Source organism: Amphiura filiformis, chromosome 19, assembly GCF_039555335.1.
Source record: "Amphiura filiformis chromosome 19, Afil_fr2py, whole genome shotgun sequence".
Taxonomy (NCBI): domain Eukaryota; kingdom Metazoa; phylum Echinodermata; class Ophiuroidea; order Amphilepidida; family Amphiuridae; genus Amphiura; species Amphiura filiformis.
In genome coordinates, this window is record NC_092646.1 from 2,411,465 (window position 1) to 2,423,328 (window position 11,864).

General features: G+C 36.7%; 1 protein-coding gene across 1 annotated transcript in view; it reads left to right on the plus strand.

Annotated features, from left to right (window-relative positions):
* The window catches only part of LOC140140823 (uncharacterized), a 42,498-nt gene extending 31,149 nt beyond the window's left edge, over window positions 1–11,349 (plus strand). Inside the window, exons 10-13 of the mRNA XM_072162578.1 lie at window positions 1,250–1,344; window positions 2,499–2,694; window positions 4,553–4,856; window positions 9,317–11,349. Of these exons, the coding sequence (XP_072018679.1) occupies window positions 1,250–1,344; window positions 2,499–2,694; window positions 4,553–4,856; window positions 9,317–9,486 (765 nt within the window). The 3' untranslated portion in view covers window positions 9,487–11,349. The remainder of the gene's footprint in view (window positions 1–1,249; window positions 1,345–2,498; window positions 2,695–4,552; window positions 4,857–9,316) is intronic.
* The last annotated feature ends 515 nt before the right edge of the window (window positions 11,350–11,864 follow it).

The window sequence follows — 11,864 nt, forward strand, 5'->3', positions numbered from 1 at the left end:
AAAATATGAAAGTGAAAAATTATGGAATTTTCCAATATTTTATTCATAAAAAATGATTTTCTCTTTAATTTTGAGTCTAATATGCACAGTGGTCATATTTTACATTAAGCTTAATTTAGGATCAATGGCAGCAAATGCTCTAGTGTGGATTGTCACTTTTGCGCCTAAAGACATGAAACCCATTGCAGGAACATACACCAAACATGCCAAAGGGATGTCTCCCTGGTCCCAATATATATGATGTGATACCGGGGGTTCTTATTGCAAAAGAGAGTATAGGATGTTCAGCAGGTCTTGGAGTGCATTAATCATTTTAGTTTAGATCCGTGATGCATTTTAAGCTATTATTTTAATTTATTGATGGCTTTCTTTTTCATGAAAATATGGTTTAAAAAGGAAGGTTTTTTAGCATTTCTCAACTTATCTGTAAAAACATTAATCCAGAACCAACTGTCCTCCTGGAACACTAATATAACCATAACCCTAAACCTAATCAAACCTTTAATCTAAACTCTAACCACAACTCCAACCCACCACCTCAATTTTGCTTTTGGTAGTAGGCTTACGGAAATCCTTCGCCATTTTATTTGTACGTAACTTTCGAGGAGAGAGGGGTAAAAAGTTACGTGCGCTTTGTACGTAAGTGAAAATGGCGAAAATTATGGACGGCCCCTAACAAGCATGAGTAGCTCCATTATATGTGAGTGACCCCCTCCCCCTGGGCTTACAGCCTGTGATTGGTTATTCACTTGAGAAAGTTCCTGCTATCTTCTTAGCCGTGTGATATGACATGATATAAGATGGTTCAGCACATACAAGTCAACGCTATACTTGTACGCGCTATTTGAACCAATCGGCGGTGCATAGCAACAACAGGACTGATCGATTATAAGCTCTAGGTAATTCCTTGTTATGAGTCACATTTTTATTTGAATTAAAGTATTTAAGAATGAGAATAAAGATATTGTTTTAGCTGCTGTTGTTGATCTATCGTCTCATATAACACGGGCAACACCATTATTTTTGGCTGAAAACAACTCAACCTCGCATCGTTGTTTTTCACCTCCTTGTTTTTCGCCTCCTTGTTTAACTTAAAATAATGATCTTGCCCGTGCTATATAAGACAATAGATGAACAACAGCAGCTAAAAACAATACCTTTATTCTGTAAATAGTGCGTCAAAGGAAGATCTGGTGCCTTCATCGGAGAAAATTTATTGTTAGGATGTCTTTGTTTATTACAATTTCAGATTCAAGATGTATGCTTTGCAATGAGAGTACCAGTACAGGGTTCATTGATGGAAAAACTAATGCAAAGATGTGATACGGGAGAAGGGCAATACAGGTAAGTAGGTAACATATAGTTTAAAAATTGGTAAGTGACTACAACAGGTCACATCAAGTGCATCTCTTATGCGCTCATCACCAATGTCACGCTTGTATGACAACGATTGCCTCAAGCGCATTCCAAGGAAAAATCAAATATCCTCAATTTTTGCTCCATGCCTGTATGAAAATGGCGGTCGAGTCCTGGTTCTCCTTCTCTAATTCTGCGGTTGCGGCCAACTGCATACACAACGTTTATATCAATCCACGATGGTATGAGTCATGTCACAAATTACCGTACTGACGCGAGTATAGTCCCACCTTCGAGTAAAGTCCCACCCCCAAATTTTTGACTTTGGAGTGTCCCTGGACCCTAGACCTAAATGCTAGGATCATTCATGGTTGATTTAAAAAAATTTAAAAAAATTGAATTTTGCACGGTGTTTTGTGTTTTTAATATGAAAATTGATACTTTGTTTTCATGTCATACTCTATTAATGATATCAAAATACATTCAAATTCAATGCATTTTGAAATCATTAATAGAGTATGACATGAAAACAAAGTATCAATTTTCATATTAAAAACACAAAACACCGTGCAAAATTCAGGTTTTAGGTCAACCATGAATGATCCTAGCATTTAGGTCTAGGTCCAGGGACACTACAAAACTGAAAAAATAAAAAACTTTAAAAATAAAAAAATTTGTTTTTTGAAATTTGAGTATAGTCCCACCCCCCAATTTTGAAAAATATTCACCCAAAAACGGGGTGGGACTATACTCGCGTCAGAACGGTATATGTGACCAGATCTGATCCAATCAGGCTAAAGTCATCAATAATGAAATGGAGATATAGGCAAAAAGTGAGGATAAAAAACATAAGAAAATGAACATATAAAAGGTTTATCACTTTGCAACCAACTTTTCCAAGAACCTGGGGATTCAACATCAGTAAGTGTGGATACTGAGCAAGATAGTAATTGTAGTAACTCAATTTTAAACATTTCTGACTTTGGCCTGAGTGAATAGATCGGGTCACATATTGTTATGTTGTTTATTTAACTTGAAAATGATAGTGCTACATGTATATGCAAAATAATGTTCATTATATGCTCAATATAATGTATAACATCTCTACAAATAACATTGAACACTTGTCATTCCATCCACAGTTGGCCTGCATTTATTGATTTCTTAGAGAGAGTCAAGCCATTAAGTACAGGTAGCAGCAAAAAAACACCAGAACCACCGAAATCTAAAACCTGGCCTATGAATAACAGGGAAGAAAACAAAGCACCTAGTGGCAGGGCACCAGGTCTACCACAAGAACCAGGACCACCACCGTGGGAAACACGCAAACCATTAGCGGTAAGATGGATAACCTGTTGTGATGTACCCTGTATTAATCCTATATCATGAAAAAGGGGAAGTTACCTTTATAATCATGCAATAGGTTGTTTATATTACATCTAGGGGAAAACCCAGATGAATGCAATAACAACATCATTTGTCAAGACTATTTATGTCAAGGGGAAATCCCTGAGACTGTAAAGAAAGATGATGACATCATGGGGAAAACCCACAGGAAGTGATGTAAGGTGAAATGTTAATGTCTATGATTAGAACATTGGGAAAACCCCAGATGGGGGATAAAACACAATGTTAACAGTAATTCTAGGCAGACCTGTATCGATATGATTGTAATGTGAATGGATGTAGCTACAGCTCTCAAAAAGAGGGTATTTAATGTTAACCAGTTAAAATCAGGATACTCAAGAAGTATTACTGAGTGTGGCCCTGGAGATCATGAGTTTCCTACAGTGCTATTTAAAACAGCCTCTGAGCGATGGAGATGGATGGATATTTTCACCGACAAGCTGGAAGTATGGTTATTTCAAAGCTACGAAAATGGCCTAAAGTAAGACATAGGGTCTACTGCGGATTGTAAAGGACTTTGTGGAAAAGGTTACAATTATTATCATCTGGATACACATCTGACAGGCTGCAATAGCCTTTATTATTGTCACAGTTTATAGTGTTGATCTGGGCTAGCTAGCTAATATGCTTACAGTCCAATTCCTTCAAAGAAAGGAAATTGCAAACCAGGATTTTGATTCAACGCAACTGTCAAAATAAGTGGGGACAACTGCATCGCAGTCCTGCTTCCTGAAGATATTGTGTGAAAGGTGGAAATAGCACCAAGATTGGAGAAAGCAGCGCAAGGAGTTAAATTTGGAGAACTGCGCAAGGAGTTTAATATTGGAGAACGGCGCAAGGAGTAAAGTGATTTGGAGAACTGCGCAAAGAGTTACGAATGTGTTTGGAGAACGACGCAAGGAGTTTGGTACTTGGGAGAAAGTAACACCATTTTCGTATGAGGATTTTATACGCAAGGATTTATTAATGCTAGTGTACAAAGGACTTCGCTGATTTTCGCAGGACAAGTGAATAAGGATATATTACATCAGTCGTCCAGAACATTGCAAGAACTTTATGATCACCAAGAAGAAGAATGCTGGCTAAGTACAAAATAGATAAAGAGTGATTATATTTGATTATTGTGTATGTGCATTGTTGTCATATATTGTACCAATCATACCTGGCTTTCAATTAAAGACTTAGATTTTATTAGCTTAATCAAACAGTGTATTTGTGTTGTGCATTTGTGTGAATTTGGGTAAAAGGTGATTTTGGCCTTGAGTCAAGTACGACTCGTAACACTGTCTTGTCTCAAACTGAGAGTAATGCCATGTTGGATTTTGCAGTGGCAGATTAGAATCGTGCATGCTAACCTTAATCCCGCAGGGCATATACATACGCATAGAAGCAGAATTTGTCCACATGCTAGCAACACAACGGCAGTGGGAAACGCATTGATTCGATTCTGTCGCTGCAAAATCCAACATGGCATTACTCTCAACTTAGACGAGACACACTATAAATATAACCTAGCAAATGATTGAACAATTGTGCCTGTTGAAATGGCACCAGTTGCACTGGTCAAGTTGAGAAAATATTACATTCTATGAAAATGTGTGTTTTGGGGCAAATTTATTACTTGCATGGGTGACTGGATAATATCAACTGGCCATGTGAACCAGGGTGTGACAACTGACCTCATTACTGTATATTCCCGTAGACTTTAAGAACCAGACAGAGCCGCTGGTCACATGTTTAATTTCATCCCTCAGTAAACTTGAATCATTTTATTATCTGTCTGCTACAGAGACTTCACCAGAGAGCATCACCTACAGATGTAGAGAGAGAAATCACACAATATGATGACCGGGCTGATCAAGACTTCCCATCTCATCCTTCCAGCTCAAAAACCACCCACAAACCAAACTCTGCCTCAGAACGTAGTCAACTTGAATCCCTAGCTAGATCACATAGGGCTAGGGCTATGCATGCTAACCAGGAGAAACAAAGGCAAATGGCAAAGGCTGAGGAAGAGGCTGCTGGAGAGAGGTGGTTTGAGAGGTTCATGCATCTTGCTAAGGGATTATATAGTGCTGATAGTACAAATACAGGTATGTAGACAAGACTCTAATTTATGCATCTTGCTAAGGGACTGTATAGTGCTGATAGTACAAATACAGGTATGTAGACAAGACTCTAGTTCATGCATCTAGCTAAGGGTTTGTATAGTGCTGATAGTACAAATACAGGTATGTAGGCAAGACTCTAGTTCATGTATCTAGCTAAGGGATTGTATAGTGCTGATAGTACAAATACAGGTATGTATAGACAAGACTCTAGTTCATGCATCTTGCTAAGGGATTGTATAGTGCTGATAGTACAAATACAGGTATGTAGACAAGACTCTAGTTTATGCATCTAGCTAAGGGATTGTATAGTGCTGATAGTACAAATACAGGTATGTAGGCAAGACTCTAGTTTATGCATCTAGCTAAGGAATTGTATAGTGCTGATAGTACAAATACAGGTATGTAGACAAGACTCTAGTTTATGCATCTAGCTAAGGGATTGTATAGTGCTGATAGTACAAATACAGGTATGTAGACAAGACTCTAGTTCATGTATCTTGCTAAGGGATTGTATAGTGCTGATAGTACAAATACAGGTATGTAGACAAGACTCTAGTTTATGCATCTAGCTAAGGGATTGTATAGTGCTGATAGTACAAATACAGGTATGTAGACAAGACTCTAGTTCATGTATCTAGCTAAGGGATTGTATAGTGCTGATAGTACAAATACAGGTATGTAGGCAAGACTCTAGTTCATGCATCTTGCTAAGGGATTGTATAGTGCTGATAGTACAAATACAGGTATGTAGACAAGACTCTAGTTTATGCATCTAGCTAAGGGATTGTATAGTGCTGATAGTACAAATACAGGTATGTAGACAAGACTCTAGTTCATGCATCTAGCTAAGGGTTTGTATAGTGCTGATAGTACAAATACAGGTATGTAGACAAGACTCTAGTTTATGCATCTAGCTAAGGGATTGTATAGTGCTGATAGTACAAATACAGGTATGTAGACAAGACTCTAGTTTATGCATCTAGCTAAGGGATTGTATAGTGCTGATAGTACAAATACAGGTATGTAGACAAGACTCTAGTTTATGCATCTTGCTAAGGGATTGTATAGTGCTGATAGTACAAATACAGGTATATGTAGACAAGACTCTAGTTCATGTATCTTGCTAAGGGATTGTATAGTGCTGATAGTACAAATACAGGTATGTAGACAAGACTCTAGTTTATGCATCTTGCTAAGGGATTGTATAGTGCTGATAGTACAAATACAGGTATGTAGACAAGACTCTAGTTCATGTATCTTGCTAAGGGATTGTATAGTGCTGATAGTATAAATACAGGTATGTAGACAAGACTCTAGTTTATGCATCTTGCTAAGGGATTGTATAGTGCTGATAGTACAAATACAGGTATGTAGGCAAGACTCTAGTTTATGCATCTAGCTAAGGGATTGTATAGTGCTGATAGTACAAATACAGGTATGTAGACAAGACTCTAGTTCATGCATCTAGCTAAGGGATTGTATAGTGCTGATAGTACAAATACAGGTATGTAGACAAGACTCTAGTTTATGCATCTAGCTAAGGGATTGTATAGTGCTGATAGTACAAATACAGGTATGTAGACAAGACTCTAGTTCGTGTATCTTGCTAAGGGATTGTATAGTGCTGATAGTATAAATACAGGTATGTAGACAAGACTCTAGTTTATGCATCTTGCTAAGGGATTGTATAGTGCTGATAGTACAAATACAGGTATGTAGGCAAGACTCTAGTTTATGCATCTAGCTAAGGGATTGTATAGTGCTGATAGTACAAATACAGGTATGTAGACAAGACTCTAGTTTATGCATCTGGCTAAGGGATTGTATAGTGCTGATAGTACAAATACAGGTATGTAGACAAGACTCTAGTTCATGCATCTAGCTAAGGGTTTGTATAGTGCTGATAGTACAAATACAGGTATGTAGACAAGACTCTAGTTTATGCATCTAGCTAAGGGATTGTATAGTGCTGATAGTACAAATACAGGTATGTAGACAAGACTCTAGTTCATGTATCTTGCTAAGGGATTGTATAGTGCTGATAGTACAAATACAGGTATGTAGACAAGACTCTAGTTCATGTATCTAGCTAAGGGATTGTATAGTGCTGATAGTACAAATACAGGTATGTAGACAAGACTCTAGTTCATGTATCTTGCTAAGGGATTGTATAGTGCTGATAGTACAAATACAGGTATGTAGACAAGACTCTAGTTTATGCATCTTGCTAAGGAATTGTATAGTGCTGATAGTACAAATACAGGTATGTAGGCAAGACTCTAGTTTATGCATCTTGCTAAGGAATTGTATAGTGCTGATAGTACAAATACAGGTATGTAGGCAAGACTCTAGTTTATGCATCTAGCTAAGGGATTGTATAGTGCTGATAGTACAAATACAGGTATGTAGGCAAGACTCTAGTTTATGCATCTTGCTAAGGGATTGTATAGTGCTGATAGTACAAATACAGGTATGTAGACAAGACTCTAGTTTATGCATCTTGCTAAGGAATTGTATAGTGCTGATAGTACAAATACAGGTATGTAGACAAGACTCTAGTTTATGCATCTAGCTAAGGGATTGTATAGTGCTAATAGTACAAATACAGGTATGTAGGCAAGACTCTAGTTTATGCATCTTGCTAAGGGATTGTATAGTGCTGATAGTACAAATACAGGTATGTAGACAAGACTCTAGTTTATGCATCTGGCTAAGGGATTGTATAGTGCTGATAGTACAAATACAGGTATGTAGACAAGACTCTAGTTTATGCATCTTGCTAAGGGACTGTATAGTGCTGATAGTACAAATACAGGTATGTAGACAAGACTCTAGTTTATGCATCTAGCTAAGGGATTGTATAGTGCTGATAGTACAAATACAGGTATGTAGACAAGACTCTAGTTTATGCATCTAGCTAAGGGATTGTATAGTGCTGATAGTACAAATACAGGTATGTAGACAAGACTCTAGTTTATGCATCTAGCTAAGGGATTGTATAGTGCTGATAAACACCTCAAAAGAAATAAGTCCCCCTCTGAACATGTCGTCATAACATCGTAAGGTTTCATTTTGTACCAACAAAACTAACTTTGAAATAATTATATGACTGTTTACTAAGTGCTGTGTGAAAATGAGAGATTTCCATGACTTCGGGGCTGAATGAGCCTAAATTGAAGGCAAAAACTGCCCTTTTCAAAAGTCACAAAGTAGGCCTATGCTTGTCACAAAAGTTGATTCATGGCTTGTTACTAATGGAAAACCCCATGTGTTTGAGTGCAGTTTAAAATCCTCACCAAGTGAACATTTACTGTAATGTGTATCGATTCTTGATCATTCAGCCATGCAAATCCCCTTGGTGCAGAGTTCAGCACAGTGAGTTGTAAGATGGTCAGTTCCATTCCTTGTCCCAATCGCCTTGCAGTTAACAAGCATAGGCCTACTTTGTGACTTTTGGAAAGGGCACTTTTGTCTTCAATTTAGGCTCATTCAGCCCTGAAGTCATGGAAATCTCTCATTTTTTCACAGCATTTAGTCAGAGTCATATAATTCTTTCAAAGTTAGTTTTGTTGGTACAAAACGAAACTTTACGATGTTATGACGACATGTTCAGAGGGGGACTTATTTCTTTTGAGGTGTTTAGTACAAATACAGGTATGTAGACAAGACTCTAGTTTATGCATCTAGCTAAGGGATTGTATAGTGCTGATAGTACAAATACAGGTATGTATAGACAAGACTCTAGTTCATGCATCTTGCTAAGGGATTGTATAGTGCTGATAGTACAAATACAGGTATGTAGACAAGACTCTAGTTTATGCATCTGGCTAAGGGATTGTATAGTGCTGATAGTACAAATACAGGTATGTAGGCAAGACTCTAGTTTATGCATCTTGCTAAGGGTTTGTTTCATTATTTTATAATCATGATACCATTCTTGACCTTAAATTTGAACTCCAAGTACTAAATTTTGAGAAATTGTTGCTAAAATGGGCACTGACCAAATCCTAGTAGTACAGAAACCCCATTTCATGTCATCAAACTTCAGTCCTGGTGGCACTTGGGCAATAGAAACATATTAGTTTGATCTTTCGATGACCATATATGCTTGGTCGATCTTTATTATTTATGAAATCAATTGACTTGTTGATTGTGATAACATAGAAATATTTACCTGTAGTGATATTGATCAATAATAAATCTAGCATTAATTCTGATTGATTAGGCGTTAGTTCATTAATAACAAGCATCGAAGCAGCATTGACGTTTGATCCAAAGATCGAACAAAACTGTTTCTGGTGCCTTACCCAGCAAAACATTATTTAGTACCCCCAGGTCCAAATATAAACCCGGTTTTCATCCCTGTCCTCATTCAAACTGTTTATTTAAAGTTGTTTTTTATTCTAAAAAAATCATGTGTTTTCCTCTTTTTAACTTAACAGGTTATCTGTCTAAAGAAGAGATGCATCGGATACTCAATAACTATAACTTGATATACCAGCTTGGCTTTCAAGAATCCCGCATTGATAGAGTCATCAGCACACATTCTACACCCAAAGGTTTGGTATCTATTGAACATTTACTAGAAACACTTAGAGACCAAAGGAACTGAAATGTACAAACTATCAGAAGCTGATGTTGAGAGGAGAACTTTAATTTTTTGCTTTGTCAACCAGCATGTACTAGAAACACTTGAAACTAAAATGAACTGAAATGTACGAACTACCAGAAGGTGATGTTGAGAAGAGAATCCAAATTTGATAGCTGTGTCAACCAGATTGTTCTGATGGATATGATGTTATATTATCAGCACATACATGCAACACATTTGAGAACTACTTAATGTACTTAGATGTTGATGCTTGTGCATTAGAAGCAACACATGGCACACCCAGATGATGTTGTCTTTCAGCTGCAGAGAGATTCAGGGGCGTAGCCAGGATTTTGGGATGGGCGTTTTTTTGAAAAAGTGGACCTTTTTTCCCAAAAATGGACCTTTTCCCAACATGTTGGACTTTTTTGACCAAGAAAGCATAAAGAACTTAATTGCAAATGGGCAAATTTGAACCTTTTTAAGTCATGCATCTTGTGGGATTATACTTGTGGTATTTTTGGTTTCTAGCCATGTTTGGTTTAAAGGAGTATTTTGTGATCTAGCATCCTCTTTTTATAGTATGTGTCAGTTTTATATCCATGGAAGATGGCTTGTTCTCAAAATTTCAGTTGAAAACTTTTGGTTGTGTGTTTGTTTGAACTCGCATTTGTTATAAAATTTAAATGGTAGCCCAAGAATATGTGACACAATCTGGTCCATGGAGGCCAAAGGCGGCACATTTTGGGATGAAGGCATGAATATTGAGCAAAAAAAAAAACCCAAAATACATAAAAAACAGACGTCACAAAACATTAATGTATGCTAGACTTTTTGTATTTTCAGTGTATGATAGCCTAAAGTTTGTATAAGGTAATAACAATAGTAATAGGCCTATATTGTGAATTTCAAAAATCTAAATTATTTGATATCAAAAGAACATTCCTTGTATCCCAAATGCAATTTGGTGTGTCTGATGTGCTCTCAGGCCCACAAAAAATACTGTCCAAAGGTGGGTGAGCGACCCGTTGCGGACATCATGCATGTTATGTATGTTATAGACCTTGCCCTTATAATATATTGGCATTGAAACAAATTAAAAGAACATATCTATGTTGTTGTTTTTTGAGTTGTGTAACAGAACTGTAGCATGACCGACCTTGACTGTTAGTATCAGACAGTATTGGCTACCAAATGTTTAATTATAACATATGTTATTGTTTAAAATCTTAGAATATTGCTTTTAAGGACATTATGCATGTTATGTAAGTTATGGACCTTGCCCTTTTACAATATCTGAGGGTCAATCAAAAGTAATACCTCCATCGTCACATCTCTGTTGTCTTATGTGTCTGGAAGTTGAAATTACTCATGATTATACTCTTAAATCTTGGCTACAAAATAAAAGTTCATTTGATGAAAATGTGATTTTGGTTGTTAAGATGTGCTGGTTAAAGCAATTACAGATTTGGTATGTCGGAAACAGTCTGAAAAGAAAGTTTTATTTCTAAAAATGAATAGATTAATTTATTTTTGTTCAGATAATTTAATCAATATCTAATGCTTGTAGGTAGTACACTTTTACTGGATATCTTGTCTTTTGCACAATGAAACTGATACATATTCAGATAAACTTTCATATTGACCCTTTCCCATCATAGGTTATTGATCGGGTGACCACTACAAAATAAAAGTTACTTGATTAAAATGTAATTGGTTGTTAAGATGTGTTGGTTAAAGCGAATACTGATTTGGTACGTCAGAAATGAAAGGCTAATTTTGGTTATGGAAATCATTACAGATTTATATCTAAAAATGATTAATTTTTTTTGTTCAGATAATTTATTCAATATCTAATGCTTGCAGATAGTACCGTTTTACTAGGTATCGTAGTGGATACCGGCTGTGCCGGCATCCACTACTCAAAATATTGGACCTGCCTGTCGTCTATCACACGGTAGAGGATAGGCAAAATAAAAATTCCTATCGTTTATTCTCTAATTCATGTTCAAATTAGCCTTCATTATGACCCTTTTCCATAGATTGTTGACTTTGATCGGTGAGCACTTGTTGTTTCAAGTTGTATTAATATCAATATCCTGACACGAAAGATAACAGAGATGCTAGATGTGATGATGGAGGTAGAACTTTTTGAATGACCCTCATATATTGGCATTGAAACAAGTTAAAAAGAACATGTCTATGTTGTTGTTCTTTGGGTTGTGTAACAGAAGTGTAGCATGACCGACCTTGACAGTCGGTATCAGACAGCATTGGCTACCAAATGTTTAATTATGCAATATGTTATCCACCTTTTACATAATTGACCACTTCGCTGCCATTGAGGGCGGTTGGCTCTGTTAACTCCAATTATGCCGGAGTTAGCTGATTGGAAAACT